Source organism: Dreissena polymorpha, chromosome 16 (assembly GCF_020536995.1).
Source record: "Dreissena polymorpha isolate Duluth1 chromosome 16, UMN_Dpol_1.0, whole genome shotgun sequence".
NCBI classification, from domain to species: Eukaryota; Metazoa; Mollusca; class Bivalvia; order Myida; family Dreissenidae; genus Dreissena; species Dreissena polymorpha.
The window spans coordinates 37,367,050-37,388,692 of record NC_068370.1 but is presented as its reverse complement, the minus strand read 5'-3'; the positions used below and the strand labels follow the sequence as shown (position 1 = coordinate 37,388,692).

At 36.0% G+C, this 21,643-nt stretch overlaps 1 protein-coding gene across 1 annotated transcript in view; it reads right to left on the bottom strand.

Moving 5' to 3' along the window:
* Positions 1 to 1,588: 1,588 nt before the first annotated feature.
* Positions 1,589 to 21,643, bottom strand: part of LOC127861767 (protein O-linked-mannose beta-1,2-N-acetylglucosaminyltransferase 1-like) — a 61,820-nt gene continuing 41,765 nt past the window's right edge. Inside the window, exons 11-21 of the mRNA XM_052400447.1 lie at positions 21,458 to 21,533; positions 20,163 to 20,288; positions 19,032 to 19,090; positions 13,330 to 13,402; positions 11,022 to 11,150; positions 10,004 to 10,194; positions 9,245 to 9,353; positions 8,548 to 8,619; positions 8,283 to 8,324; positions 4,607 to 4,674; positions 1,589 to 4,429 (exon numbers count right to left, since the gene is read on the bottom strand). Coding sequence (XP_052256407.1) covers positions 4,348 to 4,429; positions 4,607 to 4,674; positions 8,283 to 8,324; positions 8,548 to 8,619; positions 9,245 to 9,353; positions 10,004 to 10,194; positions 11,022 to 11,150; positions 13,330 to 13,402; positions 19,032 to 19,090; positions 20,163 to 20,288; positions 21,458 to 21,533 — 1,027 coding nt within the window. The 3' untranslated portion in view covers positions 1,589 to 4,347. The remainder of the gene's footprint in view (positions 4,430 to 4,606; positions 4,675 to 8,282; positions 8,325 to 8,547; positions 8,620 to 9,244; positions 9,354 to 10,003; positions 10,195 to 11,021; positions 11,151 to 13,329; positions 13,403 to 19,031; positions 19,091 to 20,162; positions 20,289 to 21,457; positions 21,534 to 21,643) is intronic.

Below are 21,643 nucleotides of genomic sequence, written 5' to 3'. Positions count from 1 at the left end.
GGATCAGAGTAGTCAGAACGACATTGTCTACGTGAAGCATGACTACGAGCTTTATCGCTGAGATGCCGAGAAACAGATCGGCTGCAAATCACACTTTCATAGCTGCGCCATGCGAAAATGGGTCTTTTGCATTTCAGCCAGCGTATCTTAAGCCCAACCTGCGCAGTCTGGTCAGAGACGATGATGTTCGATATAAAATCACTCAATGTGTTTTGGTCTCATTATGTATTTCCTGACGAGACTGAGAGATGCACAGGCTGAGTTTGGCTATATTTATGATTGGCGCATATGGAATAAGACCCAGTTTCCCATGACGAGGATCATTAAAAGTCTCATCGCGAATTGTAAATGGCACATTTAAGCAGTATGCTTTTCGATACAAAACTGAATTGAAAATAGCAAACTGGTAAATAAGGGCAGCCTATCCAGGCGTTCAGGAACGATTTCCAGACGTGCTGACAGAGTACGGCAAACATTTGTGGTTGGATAATTAAACGATTTCCCTCTTATCATGACACTATACTATTTCGGTAGTGTTTGTTTTCTCATCTTGAAAGAAAAACTGTGTTTGTCCATAGTCAATTATATATTCCCTGGGCGATTTATGAATGAGTACTGACGCTGAAATTCTGTGAGATGGATTTTAACGCGTAATTGTAATTGGGCCACAATTTGTGTTGTTTGAACATACAGAGTAGTCGAGAATTCCTTACACTAAACAGTGCTACATCTTTTACACTGAGCACAGAAACAGTGATGTAGCCCAAGTTCAGAGGTTTTATCTCGAATCAGCCTATGAACTATTCGAATATAATCATGCGTGTCTGCTGGCGTTATGTAAGTCATTTAAGGTGAAAAGCTGGGTAAAACAGCTACGCATTAGTGCTCTATGCCCATGTTTAGGTCAAAGTTGTTGACACCGTGTGAACTGCTAGGGTAACAAGTAATGCATTAACAACAAAGTACGGGTGAACAGGGCTGTCTTTATGACTACCTAATTTGTGTGTAAAAAGTATTGCTCTTAGATTTATGTTTTATTTATTTTCATCAATTATCTTATTGTATATTTTGAATTTGTATATGGTATCAGAAAGCAAATGTTTTGTACAGGGAATTACCATCATGAAATTATATTCTTAGTGAGAATTAGCTATTTGTTATTCCAACAATGTTCATTTTATATGATGGTGATTAGTTATAAGAGATTGCAAATTTTCTTTATATTCAGTTCTCATTACCATTTTCATCATACTTTCCATGCTTTCAGAATGTCAAAATGGGCCATGTTGTTGTTATTTTGCCTAAGTTATCTCTATAAAATAAATAGGATGATAAAAAGTGCACACACATTTCGACCCATGCGTTAAGACACACTATTTATATATTTGAATGGCTTGTCTTCATTTCAAACTTCAGATTAATTTTGAACAAGAGCATCGCATAACGGGTGCCATGCTCGGCTGGGAAAGCTTGTCAGATTTTTTTTTTCTTTTAGAGGTCACAGTGACCTTTACCTTTGTTCTAGTGACCCAAAATGGGCGTGGCGTGTAGAACTCATCAAGGTGCAACTACATATGAAGTATTAAAGTTGTAGGTGGAAGCACTTTGATTTAATTGAATACATACATGTTCCCATTGTCATCCATTTACTATAAATATAAATATAGTTTGACAATATACAAATGACACACTAAGCTAATACACTATCATCCAGTGAAATAGTATTATTTAACATAAATAGAATTAACTATTTACAGCATAGGTGGTAAGATACCAATAACACTAAATCAACGAACATACAAACAGAAGCAACATTTTTCATTATAACTATACTATTTACATATTATTTAATATCAATTTACTTCAAAAGCCAAACTGGGTAGAATAACAGCTCGTGTAGAAGGCAAAAAAATGACCCTAATCAATTACAATATATATTTGCATAACGTTCATATTGCAAATTATCTGTTCACATGTAAGATTTCATAATGAAAATCTGTATTTAGCACAGCATTATTAAGATTTTTTACCAGATGATCGACTACTTTTGAAGGAAGAATATGTGTATTACCGTCACATTGCTAATCATGATAGATAGAAGTTTCACTTTTGTATGTCATGAACCTTCCCAAAAAATGCATTATTTTGTGTACTTCATTTCAAGTCACTTTCTAGATAAAATGTACAGGAATGAATGGTCAATTTAATCCTCTCATCACTCTTAATACCTATGTATATCAAGTTTCATGATCACAATCTATGTACTTTTCAAGTCTTTTAATTTTTCTCAGATCACAGAGACGGATTGATGGGTGAATAGAGGAAAGGATTCCAGTAAAGGCAAACATTAAGTCAGATCTGTATACCATGTTTCATGACAATATTATGTAGTTGTTGAGAAAAAGAAATATTTAGTTTTGTACCATTTTAGTATGAACAGAAAACTGACCTTTTAATTATTATAAAAATTTAATGGTCTCTTATAAGTAACACATGACCCTTGGTAAATATATCAAGTATTGTTTTATAATACTCTTCAGTGCTTCTGAGAAATAGCCATGATCCAGTTAAATGATATGAACTTTTCTCTTATTTCAGTTTCTGATAAACAGACAGGCGAATGAACAGCAGAAGGTTTTAACAGACACACATACAGAAATCTATAGCTGGATTTATAAAACAGCAAAAATAATCACAGATTTTTTCACAACAAAATATTTGTCAGTTTTTACTTTCAATATCAAAATCACCATCAGAGACCAAAATCATCTGATTCTTAAACAATTGTATTTCTTCTAAATAACAGACATTAACACAGAATATATTGAGGCCGTGCTCTGTGAAAAAAGTGGTTTAATGCATGTGCGTAAAGTGTCCTCGCACATAAGCCAGTGCAGTCTGCACAGGCTAAGCAGGGACCACACTTCCCGCTTTTATGCCTCTTCTTAGCGAAAAATATAGTTTAGGGCTAAAGTGTTGTGCCTGATTAGCCTGTGCCAACTGCACTGGCTATTGTGCGACAACACTTATTTACGTACATGCATTAAATCCCCTTTTCACAGAGCCAGGCTCATGTATATGTAACAGACCAAAAAGAATTCATTTGGTAAAACAGCATCATAGTCATGCTTGCCAATGGCAGAGGTCAGTATTTATCTTTGGAAACAAACAAAATTATGTTTCAATTGATCACATATTTCTAGATTTTCATCTTTGGCTAAAAATTTCCATTTGCGAGTACTTAAAAAAAACAACTTCAGAAGTATCACAGTTTATTACTCTCACTTCTTTTCATAGAAATCAATTATGCTCAAGTTCAGACATTTTTAAATTCTACACATGTGACTTGCACATTTCAGTCACTCACTAGACACTCACTTTATTTACATACTGCATGAACAGACAGTTTATATAATTTCCTTGGCAATACATGTAAATACAAGGGAATGCAAAAAGTAAACAACATGATGCATACCATCTGACACTGCTTCACCCGCATCCTACAACAATAAGCAGGACTGCAGACTTTCTATTCCATATGTGTATGTATTGAGTCTACATAGTACCCGTGTATTAATTTATATATTGGTATTAATCTCAATGTTGTAAATTTTAAATTTATATTGCTAAAATTATATGTTTATATGCCTGTATGTCATTGACCGCTGTTGACTACATTGTGTATTATATCTATTATATGTATGCGTTCTCATGGGATAAAAGCCTAAGGTATTCTGAAATAAATCCTATTAAAACCTGAAACATATATAAGCATATGTGCATCAGCCTTTATTCTTTAATTATATGTACTTTGAAGTGTATGATCAACCTGCATTGTCTATCCTCATAGAGGTCAACCAGGATTTCTATGTATGTATATAGAGGTCAACCCAAATTTCTATGTGTGTGTATATAGAGGTCAACCGGCATTTCTATGTATGGATATAGAGGTCAATCCACATTTCTATATGTGTATATAGAGGTCAACTGGCATTTCTATGTGTGTATATAGAGGTCAACCGGCATTTCTATGTATGGATATAGAGGTCAATCCACATTTCTATGTGTGTATATAGAGGTCAACCGGCATTTCTATGTGTGTATATAGAGGTCAACCCACATTTTTATGTGTGTATATAAAGGTCATGCAGCATATCTATGTGCGTATAAAGAGCTCAGTCTGCAGTTTTCATGTGTTCTTGGGTCAGCACGCATTATGTATGTATATATTGGTAATCTCACATTCTCCAATGTATATAGATCAACTATAAGCATATATGAGCGTGCAGTCTATATGCATATATATAACTATTATAAGAGAGCCCATGTTCTATGAGACTATGAAGTTCAGCCAGGTTTCTCTGTTGCTGGAGTCTCTTTCTTGGGCTCTTGCAGGTATATGGGATTCACATCAGCAGGCTTGAGATCACTGAAGAATACAAAGAGGATGTTTATTTGTTTGTCTTTCATCACAAATACGTTTGGTTTGAATAAAAATAAAGATGTGTTAAACAAGTAAAAGTCTGTAAAAAGAATTCACTTAAAGGTTCATATAAAATATGACAATTTTTGCCCCACATCAAAGCATAAATACTTGTGTACTTACGAGTACGGTGAGGCAGGGACACCCACTATCACCAGATGTTTCCCATGTAGGAACTGTCGCCACATGCTCTGTACAAAACGAGAGGTACAATTTAAACAAGAGCACCCCCTTGTGGGTGCAGACCGCTCATCTATTTTTCTTTTTAAAGGTGTAGGGACCTATCTCAATTTCAATCACAAAGGAAGAAAGGGTGGGGTGGAGAGGGGTGTATAGTGTGGGGTGTGGTCATTTATAACATTATCTTCCAAAAATGCAACAAAAAAAAATGGGGGGGGGGATACTTGGGTGGGATGGGATGGTTGGAAGGTATTTCAAAAATAAAATAACAAAAATAAATATTTGTGTTTTTTAACCATGTTTGAAAAAAACAAGAGATGTGTTTTTTTTACCTTTGACCTTGAAGGATGACCTTGACCTTGAATTTCCACCACTCAAAATGTGCAGCTTTATGAGAAAGCCACTTTGAAATATTATTTTTTTGACCTTTGACCTTGAAGGATGACCTTGACCTTGAAGGATGACCTTGACCTTCCACCACTCAAAATGTGCAGCTTCATGATAACGCCGCTTTGAATTAAAAAAAATTACCTTTGACCTTGAAGGATGACCTTGACCTTGAAGAATGACCTTGAACTTCCACCACTCAAAATGTGCAGCTTCATGAGAACGCCGCTTTGAATAAAAAAAAAAATACCTTTGACCTTGAAGGATGACCTTGACCTTGAAGGATGACCTTGACCTTGAACTTCCACCACTCAAAATGTGCAACTTCATGAGAACGCGCTTTGAAATTATTTTATTTTTATTTTTGACCTTTAAGGATGACCTTGAACTTCCACCACTCAAAATGTGCAGCTTCATGATAACGCCGCATTGAATTTTTTTGTTGTTGACCTTTATTCTTGAAGGATGACCTTGACCTTGAAGGATGACCTTGACCTTAAACTTCCACCAATCAAAATGTGCAGTTTCATGATAATGCTGCTTTGAAATTATTTTTTTGCCCTTTGACCTTGAAGAATGACCTTGACCTTGAACTTCCACCACTCAAAATGTGCAGCTTCATAAAAATGCCGCTTTGAATTTTTATATTTTTTTTTTACCTTGAAGGTTTACCATGACCCTGAACTTCCACCACTCAAAATGTGCAGCTTCATGAGAAACACATGCATGCCAAATATCAAGTTGCTTTCTTCAATATTAAAAAAGTTATGGCCAATGTTAAAGTTTTCGGACAAACATACACCATAAATTTGACATTTGACCTTGAAGGATGACCTTGACCTTTCATCACTCAAAATTTGCAGCTCCATGAGATACACATGCATGCCAAATATCAAGTTGCTATTTGAAAAAGTGAAAAAGTAATGGCCAATGTTAAAGTTTTTTTCGGACGGACAGACTGACTGACATACTGACGGACAGTTCAACTGCTATATGCCACCCTACCGGGGGCATATAAATTATTTTTTGGGGGTGGGGGGTGGGGCGGTATAGTGTGAGGGTGTGATGGTCATTTATAAGATGATTTTAATTATAACAAGAGGGCCTGAAAGGCCCAAAGTCGCTCACCTGAGATAACAAGATATTATTGGGACAAATCTTCTGACCAAGTTTCAAGATCAGAAAATAAATGTGGCCTCTAGAGTGTTAACAAGGTTTTACTATAGCCATATAAGGAAAAATGCCCCACCCCCTGGCAACCATGTTTTTCAACGAACCGGCATGATTTTTGAACTCGTCCAAGATATTATTGGGATAAATCTTCTGACCAAGTTTCATGAAGATCAGTCAATAAATGTTGCCTCTAGAGTGTTAACAAGATTTTACTATAGCCATATAAGGAAAAATGCCCCGCCCCTTGGCAGCCATGTTTTTCAAGCAAACGTAACCATTTTCGAACTCATTCAAGATATCATTGAGACCAATCTTCTGACCAAATTTCATGAAGATTAGACAATAAATGTGGCCTCTAGAGAGTTAACAAGTCAAATGTTGACGCCGCACAACGCACGGCGGACAAAAGGCAATCACAAAAGCTCACCATGAGCACGTTGTGCTCAGGTAAGCTATAAAAAGATAATGGGGGGGGGGGGGGGGTACGGGTACGTGGGGGATGGTTTGGGTGGATTCTATCAGGTAAGAGTTGTTTTGTCAAAGTATCAATCGAATCGAATCATAAATAAAGAAGTTATGGCAATTTTAGCAAAATTTAATAATTTGACCTTGAGAGTCAAGGTCATTCAAAGGTCAAGGTAAAATTCAACCTGCCAGGTACAGTACCCTCATGATAGCATGAAAGTATTTGAAGTTTAAAAGCAATAGCCTTGATACTTAAGAAGTAAAGTGGATCTGAACACAAAATGTAACCATATATTCAAAGTTACTACGTCAAATAAGGGCGAAAAAATGACAACCAGAGTTATGCAACTTGTCCTTTACTGTCCCCTTATGATAGTTTGCGAGTGTTCCAAGTACTTAAAGGGTAAAGTGGACCAAAACACAAAACTTTACCAAATTTTCAAGTATAAAGGGCCCATAATTCCGTCAAAATGCCAGTCAAAGTTACATAACTTTGCCTGCACAGTCCCCTTACGATAGTAAATAAGTGTTGCAAGTATGAAAGCAATGGCTTTGATACTTAAGGAGTAAAATGGACCTAAACACAAAACTTAACCAAAATTTTCAATTTTCTAAGTATAAAAAAGGCACATAATTCTGTCAAAATGCAAGCCACAGTTATTTTACTTTGCCTGCCCAGTCTCCTCATGATAGTAAGTAAGTGTACCAAGTTTGAATGCAATAGCATTGATACTTTATGAGAAAAGTGGACCTAAATGCAAAACTTAACCGGACGCCGATGCCGATTTTGTTTAAAAAAATACATGAGCTAAAAATCAAGCTTACTATAAAATCTCAACAGCTCTTTATAAAACCTTTAAAACATGAAATGCAATACTTTCTTATCAGAAGAATATAAATGTAATATATGTTCTCCTGTAATTTTACTTTAATTTCTGTTCTTTGCAATTTGTTCCCTCGTGTAAGTTTGCAACAGTAATTGAGTCATACCACGGCAGTCAATTAACAAACACAAACTTGTCCTGGGTTAGCTGATTAACCAGTACTTCGAGCACACACTTAATTCTTCTAGTAATTGACAACTGCCCTACTTTAATCAGTGGTGGAAGGTGGGGGGAGGGCAACGGCTGTAAAATAGATTTTTGCCGTGCTCTGCGAAAAGGGGGGTCTGATGCAGTCCGCACAGGCTAGTCAGGGACAACACTTTCCACCTTTATCATATTTTTGGTTTGAAGAAAGTCTCTTCTTAGGAAAAATCCAGTTGAGGCCTAAAGTGTCGTCCTTGATTAGCCTATGGTTACTGCACAGGCTAATCTGGAAGGACACTTTACGCACATGCATTTAACCCCCTTTTGACAGAGCATTGCCCATTTCATGATCAACCCTGACACAAGTAATGTCGCCAAGCCTGGGAAGGAGCCCACGATCATCAGGTTCATAGTCCAGTGCTCTACCAACGGAGCTACCTGGCTTTCACTCAGGTGTCTTAAACACCCATACAAATATCAGTGTGACACATGCATGCTTTAAAGATGTTAATGACAAAAGAGTGTAACATTTATCATAAATGTTTAGGCACATAGACAACTCTTACCTTGTGGAATCCCCTCACGTCCAAATCCCACAGCTTGTAGCACTAAAACAAACAATATTGAAATTTAACTATATTGAAAAACATTGTTTTTCTATTGCATATTCAAATGCTAACTCATTTTATAACGAAAGTGCAATTAACAAAGACTAGTAGTTTCAATTATAAGGAGATCTTATGTATATATATGGTATTAAAAAAATGCAATAAACTTTATTTGTTACACTTGGTTCATCTAGTTCAATTCAATAGCTACCCGGTAACATACCCTGGCAAGCTGTTTCCATGTTTCATAATCCTGAGGGGTTTTCATCTTTATATACAAAACAAATGTCTCATCCTACAAAAAAAATACACATCAGGCTTGTAATTGATCTCTGAAGCATTTAAAATCCATTCAATGTGCAGTGTGATAGAATTATAAAACATATGCAATCATTATTTCATGATAAACATAGAACCTTTGTGTTTCAACATGTTACAATGTACCAAACAAATAAGAATGTATGAAATTAACAAATTGCTAAAATACTCTTTGGAACTTTTTTTCTCTATGGTACTCCCTGTTTTTGGATAAATTGACAGAGAACTCCCGAATTTTTTGGCTTTGGAATACAGTGATCATAGCAATGGTGTTGGTTCTAAGGCAAGTATTGATAGAAATGATATCACAGAGTACCCTCGGCCCTACTTTTCATTCACATATTTGATAGATAATTATTACAGCTGTTATTTTACTAGCCTCACCTACCTTTACATGTAGAATAGTTTCTCAACTGAATTTTGAAAAAAAAGTATTTAAGTGTTTCAAAGCAAATTTGTAAGAAAAAAATTTGGAGCTCTGTGCTGTTGAATTTAAATGGCTTAACTGAAATTGACAGTGGATTAACCTACAATACATCTTCTATAAATCTACAGAAAAGAAGTTGGAGACTTAATCTTCTTTAATGAATAGATCAACTTACATTAGAGTCAGGAATGAAGTGTTCATCACATGGATTCTTGGAATGATCCAGCACTTTGGCACTTTTAATTAAATCTCGAACTAAAACTTCGTAATTTTCACTGGTAATTCTGGAATTTAACATATTTAACACAATTTATATCAAATTGAATGCAAAAAGGTGTATTAAAAATATTCTGACCTGAATTCTTATGGGTATTTCCTAATTATTAACTTGATTTCTGCAATTGCCAACTCCCTGTATTTGTAATTGCAGAGCAAAACAAAAATATACTATAATTTCTAGTGCGAGTCCATTTATCATAAATAATACATAACATATGTATGTGATACAATAATTGTTTACATACTTGTTTTGAAGTGTATTAGCAATTACTAACTTCTGCAAATCTTTCAATCAATAATTTGTTGTTTTGTAATATTTCCTTTCGTTTTAACTGTTACTTAATTATCCACATCTTTCAATCACATTATTTTATCCCCACGCTCCGAATTTGAGCGGGGGCATTATGTGGTTATCTCCGCTGTCAGTCTGTCCGTCCTGGCCACTATCTCTTCCTACACTATAAGAACTAGAACTTCGAAAATTAAACACATGGTAGCTATGAGCATATGTGTGACAGTGCACTATTTGGAATTTTGATCTGACCCCTAGGTCAAAATCTGCGGCGTGGGGATACGCGTCAGCCGCGCCATTTCTAGTTTAAATTCAAACAAGTTGTGTGTTTTTCGATTTACTTGTGTATTAAATGACACTTACTTATCCACATCCTTCAGTTTCACATCTGGTTTACTCTGTAGTTTGTGCTTGCTGAAATAACTCTCCTGGAAGTGTGGGTTGACGTTCAGACCCTTGGCCCCGAAGTGGTAGGTACGGGACACGTCTGGGATGATACACTCTCGAGACTTTCGGATTCCATTGTTTCGCATCCACATGTCCCAGTCCCAAAGCTGCAAATTTGCATACAGAATTATCAGGGATTACTTATATATGCACAATTTTTCAAGAAAAAACTCAAATTCAATGTCGCTATTTTACACGTATTACAATATTACTTCTTACATTTTACACATTTTTACAATATCTAAAGAAAAAAATCTAAATTTAAGAAATTCTTTACAAAGCCATATTTGCAGACAGACTTACGAATATCAAAATCTTACTTTCGTACATCCACGAAACAATAATTATTTAAAACTTCATACAAAACACACTGAATGGATTATTTAAATACCAAAAATTAACAACAGGCTATCTTCAGTTTTCTGATAACAATCACCTGATAATATAGCATTTTTAATTAAATTTATTTTGCTTAAGTATTTTTATTTCATTATAATACTCACAAGATTGTGAAACAAAATAAACAGTAAACATCCTTTGAATAAATGCACATAAGATGCACACTTTCATATGCATCATATCTCTTTCCAACGGCTACCTCTACCCCTCCCCCCAAACAATTATTATATTATAATAAATTACTCAAAACAATCTCAACCATGAGCATAAGAGCCTGGTTCTGGGAACATTGGACTGCATGTTGCAAAGGCTTATCATGAGTGACGACAATTTCCGCTTTTATTGAATTTTTTGTTGAACAAGTTTCTTTTAAAAGAAAATCCAGTCTATGCAGAAAGTGTCATCTCTGATAAGCATGTGTCGACTGCACAGTCTAATATGGGACGACACTTTACCCACATGAATTTTACCCAATTTTCCCACAATGAGACTCATACCATTCAAACTCATGGTAAAGTGTCACCCTCCAGTATACCTTGTCAGCTGAGGGCCACTGTGGTAACAGCTCATCCATAAACAGCGATCGTTTCAACATCCAACCGAGTCCAGGCATTGTCTCAATCCGGTACAGCAGCCTCTCATCCTGAGAGGAGTGTTCATATCCCTGAAAAAGATGAGTGTTCATATCCCTTAAAAAGATAAGTGTTCATATCCCTGAAAAAGACGAGTGTTCATATCCATGAAAAAGATAAGTGTTCATATCCCTGAAAAAGATAAGTGTTTATATCCCTAAAAAAGATGAGTGTTCATATCCCTGAAAAAGACGAGTGTTCATATCCCTAAAAAAGATGAGTGTTCATATCCCTGAAAAAGATGAGTGTTCATATCCATGAAAAAGATGAGTGTTTATATCCCTGTAAAAAGGGACTGTACTGAATCACAGTTTCAATGATTTACTTGCCAAGGGTACTAGTTGTAAACCTTTTCCATATCCCATGTGGGCCTATGGGTGAAGTCCACAATGGAATGATGATTTGTTCATTTTTTAAAAGTGTTTTACCTTATCACCATGTCATAATTGCAGAGAACATAGTTAAGTGATTGTTTATTATGGTGTCACCCCTTGCACTAAAGGGCAAGGAATTATGACACATGAGACATAATTGATTCACATCTTAACTAATTATTCCTATCCTATACCCATGGTTTTCAGGAAGAAGAAATCAGTACCTGTAAAAGTGACCAGCTTCTGGACAGGCAACAGGCCCTATCAGTGTATGCACAGTGCATGACTTAAAACATCCACCTTCTGAATCATTCAAAGTAAGTGTTGCAAAGAATAGAGTTAACTGATCATTCCATGCAGACACCCACAGTTTAGCTGTACCCTATATCTAAATGACATCATTACAACCAAAGCAGGTTGTTACTTAGTCCACATATACCTGATCATTCCATGCAGACACCCACAGTTTAGCTGTACCCTATATCTAAATGACATCATTACAACCAAAGCAGGGTGTTACTTAGTCCACATATACCTGATCATTTCATGCAGACACCCACAGTTTAGCTGTACCCTATATCTAAATAACATCATTACAACCAAAGCAGGGTGTTACTTAGTCCACATATAACTGATCATTCCATGCAGACACCCACAGTTTAGCTGTACCCTATATCTAAATGACACCATTACAACCAAAGCAGGGTGTTACTTAGTCCACATATACCTGATCATTCCATGCAGACACCCACAGTTTAGCTCTACCCTATATCTAAATGACATCATTACAACCAAAGCAGGTTGTTACTTAGTCCACATATACCTGATCATTCCATGCAGACACCCACAGTTGAGCTGTACCCTATATCTAAATGACATCATTACAACCAAAGCAGGGTGTTACTTAGTCCACATATACCTGATCATTTTTTCATGCAGACACCCACAGTTTAGCTCTACCCTATATCTAAATGACATCATTACAACCAAAGCAGGGTGTTACTTAGTCCACATATACCTGATCATTCCATGCAGACACCCACAGTTTAGCTCTACCCTATATCTAAATGACACCATTACAACCAAAGCAGGGTGTTACTTAGTCCACATATACCTGATCATTCCATGCAGACACCCACAGTTTAGCTCTACCCTATATCTAAATGACACCATTACAACCAAAGCAGGGTGTTACTTAGTCCACATATACCTGATCATTCCATGCAGACACCCACAGTTTAGCTCTACCCTATATCTAAATGACACCATTACAACCAAAGCAGGGTGTTACTTAGTCCACATATACCTGATCATTCCATGCAGACACCCACAGTTTAGCTCTACCCTATATCTAAATGACATCATTACAACCAAAGCAGGGTGTTACTTAGTCCACATAAACCTGATCATTCCATTTAGACACATAGTTTTGTAACTTGATTTCCTGCATACCATTAGAATCATGGCTACATGTAAGTGCTACCCAGTAAACTACAGGAATTTTTTTTGGAGCCTCATATCTAACATAATTATTATTAATCTGATTATAAATAACAGTTTTTCATTTTTTATAAGTGAACGTTAAACTGCATTTTAAAAGTGATGTTATAAAGTGTTACATAATTATGTCCCTGTAAAATAAACTCAATAAACCAATTAATAAGTTTATTGGAAAAGTTCTGCAACTTTGTTGGGAAATCTTGTTAGATTTTTATAAAAATAATTTCTTTTTGCCATTGGTCAAATCATTCCATTGTATAATGACACATATAATGGCATATTGGGCATCATTAAGAGGCTGTAATTTTGGGGGAAAAAATCCCTGTACAAGTAGTACCTGGTCATTCCAGGCAGACACACAGTAAAGTGTGGGATCCTTGACCAGCAAGGGCATTGTCTGCTGGAAGTACCTACAAACAGACAAATATTGAACATGAATACAAATATAAGAACTTAAATGAGACTCATTTACTTTCTGGAGAAAAGCAAATAAGTTGTGGCCGATTTTGACTGCATACACATACTTAAGTCTCAAAACAAATATTGCTAATTAAATGAAGTACAAAAATATCTTTTCCAATCTGTTTCTATCCATATTTAAAGAACATTTAATCACGAACGTTTTTTTTTCACCAAATGGAAAATACAAAGTCTATGATTACAATAGTTATCAACCATAGACCCATTTTTAGGTAACAAGAGAGACTGAAGACCCTTAGTCGCTTGAAGTCCCAAAACCCCTGAACTGCGCTGAGCAGCGTTTGTGATGGTGCCATAACCATTTTAGAAATCAGCCAAGATATCATTAGAACAAATTGTATGGGCAAGTTTCATGAAAAATTGCGCAAAAATATGACTTAAGGAGTTAACAAGGTTTCACTATAATCAGATTAGAAAATGGTGGTCATGTTTTGTGCTTACTAAAAATCAGGGCCAGACAATATAAATCACAGTGACATGATTTGAACAAACTTGGCAGAGAATAATTATATTTTGTTACATAACAGATACAAAACATATAAGGCAAGGAGAGTATCAAGGAACAAGAAACCGTCGGAGATGGGTGATGCTCCCCAAAGTTTTTTTTTGTCACAATATTGCACTACATTTTCAGATAAAAGAAAACGTTTTGAGAGCACAGTAGTTGGGGGGACAATAATTTTTTAATAGACAATTTCAAAGGGCCAAAACTCTGTGAAAAATAATCCGACCAGAACCCGCTGATAATATGCACATCTCCTCTTGGTAGTGAAGCTTCCCATAAAGTTTCATTGAATTCCGGTCATTAGTTGCTGAGAAATAGCCCGGACAAGAATTGCACTATTTGTACAGTTAATGGAAAATTTCAAAGGGCCACAACTCTGTGAAAAATCATCTGACTAGAACCGGCTGATAATATGCACATCTCCTCTTGGTAGTGAAGCTTCCCATAAAGTTTCATTGAATTCCGGTCATTAATTGCTGAAAAATAGCCCGGACAAAAAATTTGCACGGACAGACGGACGGACAGACGAAGCGGCGACTAAATGCTCCCCCCAAATTGTTTTGGGGGAGCATAAAAAAGGTACCCCTTGGATGAGGAAAATTTTGACCGCAATGATGCATTGAACTAATTTGGAAGAGCACCACCACATGATATTGCATAAAAAAATACAAAACCCATTTTCCTTACAGTTTCAGAGGATATGTTTTTAATCATATCCATAAATCACAATAAACAGGGATCATATTTTTTTCGGTTTTGTCGGTCCTAGACCGATTGGGGTCATGAAAGACCGATTGAAAATCCCAAACAGTCGGTCCGATTCTGTTTGCTATTAAAATTCCCATGTCATGAAATCGATTACACAGTGTACATGCTAACACACCCTAATGACATTCTTATCTCGATTAGGTGGGATAAACCATTCGCTGCTGTCTCTAAACCGGTCAGGACCGGATTATTGCACGTCAGACCAAGAATCAAAAACTTGTGAACAGCGGATTAAAGACGCATCCGAAAAGACGCGTCTGAATGCACGCGCTGTTACTAAACTAAACATGCTGATACATTTTCCACCAGCGTAATAATCCGGTAATATAATTATGAATGAAAGTCGCGGATCTGATCGACAGAACAGCCGATAGTTATTTTTATGGGCGGAACTTCACATAAAATAGTTCACAAGAAAAATATTATACATTGAATAGATCTTTAGTAAAACCGTGTTAGAATCGAAATAATTCATGTACTTTATACTTTGTTGTTGAATAACTCACGACCGGAAAATTAGATGCGTGGTTTCAAATGCTTCGCACTCGTGATTAAATCCCTACGCATCTAAACTATCGGCCGTGGTTTATTTGACAACAAATTATTTCATAATTATTTGGTTTGTTGTTGTCAGTAGCCAACCTACGCACAGACATTGGTTTGGTTCAGTGCATGTTTGTAAGCTATTATCGAGTCGACAACAATTTAAAACATTGGTATAGACTTACACAGATTAATAATATTGACAACGATGAAAAAAGTCTGATAAAACAGCACACGAAACAACAATGAAATATCAAATGATAAAACCCGTTGAGAAAAATCGTTCCGTTTAAAAAAATGCCTAAGGGAATTTTACATGTACATGTATTAAACCACCTTTATGAATGGCAAAATCAATGGTATATATTTTAACGTAATTTGTCATGATTTCGGATATACATTTTCGGATACTTTTGCCCATTTATATCCGGACCGATTGATGTTGCGGGAAAATATGATCCCTGACAATAAATGGCAACTGCACATGGGAGGGGCTAGTTTTGAAACAAGTGGCATTATTTAAACAAGATGTGTTTGTGAAACACTATGTCCCCACCATATATTTGACCTTTGATCTTGAAGGATGACCTTGACCTTTCACCACTCAAAATGTGCAGCTCCATGAGATACACATGCATGCCAAATATCAAGTTGCTATCTTCAATATTGCTTAAGTCATGGCCAATGTTAAAGTTTGACGCAAACAAACCAAAAAACAAACCAACAAACAAACAGAATGAGCAAAAACAATATGTCCCCCATTATAGACTGGGGGACATAAAAAACTGTGTAGGGTTCCGGATATGATACTGTCACTATGTACATGTAATAGAAACAAGAAACACAAAAAAGACCAGTTTTAACCCTTTTAGTCTTCCAGTTTCAAAGGAGAATATTCATTAAGTTTTCATTATTTACATATCAGGGAAACAAGTCACCACTAGTTGGGGTCAATTTTGACCCTTGGATGAGGATTTGAACAATCTTGGTAGAGGACCATCATATTATGTTATATAGCAAATATTACAGTTTTTGCCCTTGTATAGTTTTTTTTGCTATGTCAGTCTTTAGAAATCATGTGACTTTGATCCTGGAGGTTTCTTACCAAAATTTTTTTTTTTAATCCCTTTTTAGTCTCGTGACCTCAATATGCAATGGACCGAAAGGATTTAAGCAATTTTGAATGAGGGTCAACCAATGATCATTCCTGTGAAGATTGGTTGAAATCTGTTCAGGGGTTTAGGAGAGGTTTTTACAAGAAATTTGCCACTGCACCCACCCACTGCCAGAGAATGGAAAACACGATATACTAAAAGCTCCAGGTCTATCAAGCTATATCTAAGTGCTTAGATAAGCTCAACAAGAGCTGTCAGAGGACAGCGCGCTCAACTATTCGAGTGCTTGACAGTATAACATAAGCCATCATGGGGAAATTGTTCATATTCAATAATTTATAAGACGATCTTTCAAAAATAAAAAAAGGAAAACAAAAATATTTTTTTTGGGGGGAGGGGGGGGGGGGTTGAGAGGGGGTATAATGAGGGGTATTCTGACAGGGGGGGGTAGGGGGGTCATTTATTATTAGATGATGTTTAAAACAAAAAAAAATTGGGGGGGGTGAGGTTGGGGGGGGGGGGGAGGGATTCTGGGTAGGGGCGTGGTGTATTGTGTGGGTGGAATCCATTATGGTATTCAGGTAAGTGTTGTTTTGTCAAAGTAATAATAAAATGTGATCATAAATAAAGAAGTTATGGCAATTTAAGCAAAATGTTCAATTATCTAAGTGTAAAACAGGCTTAAATTATGTCAAAATGCTTGATACAGTGGTCTGCTCTTGTTTATAGGTTGAGGTCATGTTGGTAGACAAGTATGCAACATATAAAAGCAATTTGTCAAAGGATATAGGAAATATTTGGGGTAGTACACAAATTTTAACATAGATTTGTCAATAATATGCATATTCTAAGTATCAAAGGGGCAATCATTATGACAAAATGCTTGATAGAGTTGTCTGGTCTTGTTTATAGGTTGGGGTGATGTTGGTCAACAAGTACCGTAAATCTACGAAAATAATACGCACTTTTTTACCTGCCGATTTTTTCTTCAAGTAGGGGGTGCGTATAATATACGAGTTTAGAGCAGAACAAAATTTTTCCTGTTCAAATTTTCAACTTAATCGTTATTAGATTCGCTGCAGCCATTTTGAACTACACCATCACATCAAAGGGGTGCAACAGGGCTCGCGCTGTCGTTCGCCATTTGAGCCATTTGCAAAAACATTGAGAATTTGGCTCAATAAAAATCTCATTTGTGAAAATGCGAAAATCTAGTAAAATTTCATTGAAAACATCCGCCATTTATATCAGACTGGTTTCCGATATTTGTCTCTTTGTTTTAATGAAAGTTTTCGCAATTCGAACAGTAAACATAACCCAGTCTATACCCGATTATGAGACATCGCTTGACCTTATTGTTATTGAAGTGCGCATGGTAGCTGGCCAATCAACATTAAGCTCACTTACACATGAAATGACGTTGTTGAATGAAACGTGAGAACAGGAGGAGCTATCGGATAATATTGGGTCATTCATGCGCAGACACTGTATACTTTGAATACACAGTTAATATCGTCATCTGCCTACAAAATAGCGAATTAGTTATATGATGCTAATAGAGTCTATTACACCTGTATGCCGATTGCCGAATTAAATTGAAAGGTGATAATTAATTAATTTGTTTTTTACTCCCAAACTAGCCTTAATGACAGCAGCGTTTTTTAATTAAAGAGATCATGAAAAACATGAGCGGTTTAATTGTATTGTAAGTTATATTAAAGTATTGAGTTTGTAACACTTCGGAAAAGTAATTCATCTAGACAACTATAAAAATGGAAGTAACCATTTTGTCTTCTTATTACTTCATTATTATTATAATTATAATCGTCCCCAATATTGTTGTCCCCAATATTGTCAAATTGAATTAAATGTGAAAACAAAAAACAGTGTCTCTGCTTCTTTCTTTTGTAATTATAACTGCTTGACCCGGATGTCAGCAAGGGGCCCGTGTGTTATTGGTAACAATCAATGGTAATATAAACAACAGACAGAGATATTTATTATGCAACTGTCATAACAACAGCACTATACCACATCCCGATCAATATACTAGGGTATTACTGTGAAACAGATAGTTGACAACACCAAATTGATTTTCTATTTTCACAACACAAAAATATATTGACACATTTTTTCAGAAACGGCCGATTTCGGACACTGATTTTTTAGTGCGTATTTTACTCGGATTTTCAATTTTTACCGATAAATTTTGACCAAACTTGGGGGTGCATATTAAGCACGAGTGCGTATTATATTCGTGGATTTACGGTATGCAAAATATGAAAGCAATATGTCAAGGGACAATGAAAATAAATAGGCTAGTACGAAAACTTTAACATTTGCTGCATATTCTAAGTGGAAAAGGGGCCATAATTATAACAAAATGCTTGATAGAGCTGTCTGCTCTTGTTTAAAGGTTGGGGTCATGTTGGTATGCAAGTATGCAAAATATGAAAGCAATATGTCAAGGGACAATTAAAATAATTGGGATAGTACGAAAACTTTAACATTTGCATGCTAACGCTAACGGAACGGAAACGCCAACGCTGGGGTGAGTAGGATATCTCCACTATATATATTTCATATATAATAGTCGAGCTTAAAATGAGAACCCTATAATTCACTTACAAAAAGAAATCTGGAGATACATCAAGATCTTCTTCAAGGATAATGATATGTTGGGCATCCTGAAAAGCAATAAACAGTATATGACTTATGAAAATAATGCACTTGCCAAAATTCAGCAATAACTATTATTATAATATTATAATTGAAACGTTTACTTCTGTATAAACAAGAGCTGTCACCATACGATGACTTCTGCCCATTATAAACGCTTGGTAGAAGTAATGAGCTTTTTTCGAAACCTAAACGCAGATTTCAAACCTAAACGCTGACCCTAAGTTCAAGGTCAAGGTCACAGGGGTCAAAATTTGTGTGCGTATGGAAAGGCCTTGTCCATATACACATGCATGCCAAATATGAAATTGTAATCTGAAGCGACATAGAAGTTATGAGCATTTTTCGAAACCTAAACGCAAAGTGTGACGGACAGACAGTCCGATCACTATATGCCCTCCTTCGGGGCCATAAAAATTAATAGTGCTCAACAGTAACACGAGGCATCTTTTAGTTTGAAGTTTGCGCTTAACCAACAGAAACGGTTAGCCCTAATTGTAAAATGATTTGCCTTTAGATAGGCAAGTTTTTCTGTGACGTGAAGTTACTCTATACACACTATACATGCACAGCAAGCATTTGGACCGCTTTATTTAACCCTTTCCAACTTAGAAGCTGAGTGAAAATGGCTTTGTGCAAACAGCATAAAACCAGAACTGCCTGCAAGTAACTCGCAGTCTGTTCAGGTTTAATGCTGTTTGCTGCTCGTCAGTCTGCATTGGCTAACAAGAGACAAAACTTTCTGTTTTTACGGTATATTTCGATTTAAAGAAGTCGTTCTACATTGAATCCACATGCATTGAGCATAGTTTCCCCAAAATGAGGCTCTGGTTATGTAATACCGAGAATGAGTTGAATGTCTCTGTAATAACCTACCGGGAATGTGGTGAATGTCTCTGTAATAACCAACCGGGAATGTGTTGAATGTCTCTGTAATAACCTACCGGGAATGTGGTAAATGTCTCTGTAATAACCTACCGGGAATGTGGTGAATGTCTCTGTAATAACCTACCGGGAATGTGTTGAATGTCTCTGTAATAACCTACCGGGAATGTGTTGAATGTCTCTGTAATAACCTACCGGGAATGTGTTGAATGTCTCTGTAAGGCTGAACTTGTAGTGCTGGCTGATCCTGGCATTGTTTTGACTCAGTGGTGCATGCTGTACACCTCGGACATTTAACAGGCGCGTAACAGCTAGTGGCTCCTAAAACCGGAATGAGAAACATGAAATACAACTGAAACCAGAGGGACAAACATTATTCTAACATGAATCACACCTAAATCCAAAATGAGAAACATTATTATAACATAACACATGAAAACTATCTCTGATTGAACTGTGAATTTAAAATGGGCTAACATGAAATACACCTGAAACCTGGTTGAGAAACATTTATTTATTCTAACATAAAACACCTGAAACAGAAATGAGAAACATTTTTATAACATGAAACACACCTGAAACAGGGTTGAGAAACACTATTCTAACATAAAACACAAAAACTTTCTCTGATTGAACTGTGAATTTAAAATGGGCCAACATGAAATACGCCTGAAACGAGGTTGAGAAACATTATTCTAATATAAAACACCTGAAACCGGAATGAGAAACATTATTCTAACATTAAACACACCTGAAACAGGGTTGAGAAACATAATTCTTACATAAAATCACTGAAACAGAAATGAGAAACAATATTCTTACATGACACACGAAAGCTCTTTCTGATTGAACTGTCAATTTACCATGGGCTATAGCAGTTATGGAACTGCATATTTAGCTTTGTGAAGAAGTCACAAACAACATATCGTATTTAAGTTTTATGAAAATATTTGTTGAAAGAAACAAGAGATGTGTTCGTCAAAAATACAATGCCCCCTACTGTGCCGCTTTCATTTATTTATTTATTTTTTATCATTTGGCAGGTACATATAATTTTTACTAGGGATGTTATACTTTTTAAAGGGATATAATAAAAAAAAATATGTATATTAAATGATCTGTACCTGCTAAATGATAAATATAAATTATCTCCCTTTAAAGCTTATGACTTCCCTTGGTTTGTTTTTTTACCTTTGACCTTGAAGGATGACCTTGACCTTTCACCACTCAAAATGTGCAGCTTCATACGATACACATGCATGCCAAATATCAAGTTGCTATCTCAAATATTGCAAAAGTTATGGCAAATGTAAAAGTTTTCGGACGGACGGAGAGACGGATGGAAGGACGGACATACAGTTCAAATGCTATATGCCAGCCTACTGGGGGCATAAAAACTTAATCTCGTCATAGAGTAGAGAGAACGTATGGAAATCTACAATCAACTAACACTTATGTCATGAGCAGCATTAAAACAATTTCTTACTTACGTCATGGTAGCCATCTATGAAAACTGATATCTTGTTGACTGGAACTCCAGGTGTCACTAACAGCCTTCTGAGCATTCTGAAATACAAGAGGGCAAATGAACCGTACAGATATTAACAAGCTGTCACACTGACACAGACTAGTAGTCATATACCAAGCGAGCTTTGCCTTGGGAAAACTTGTCTTAG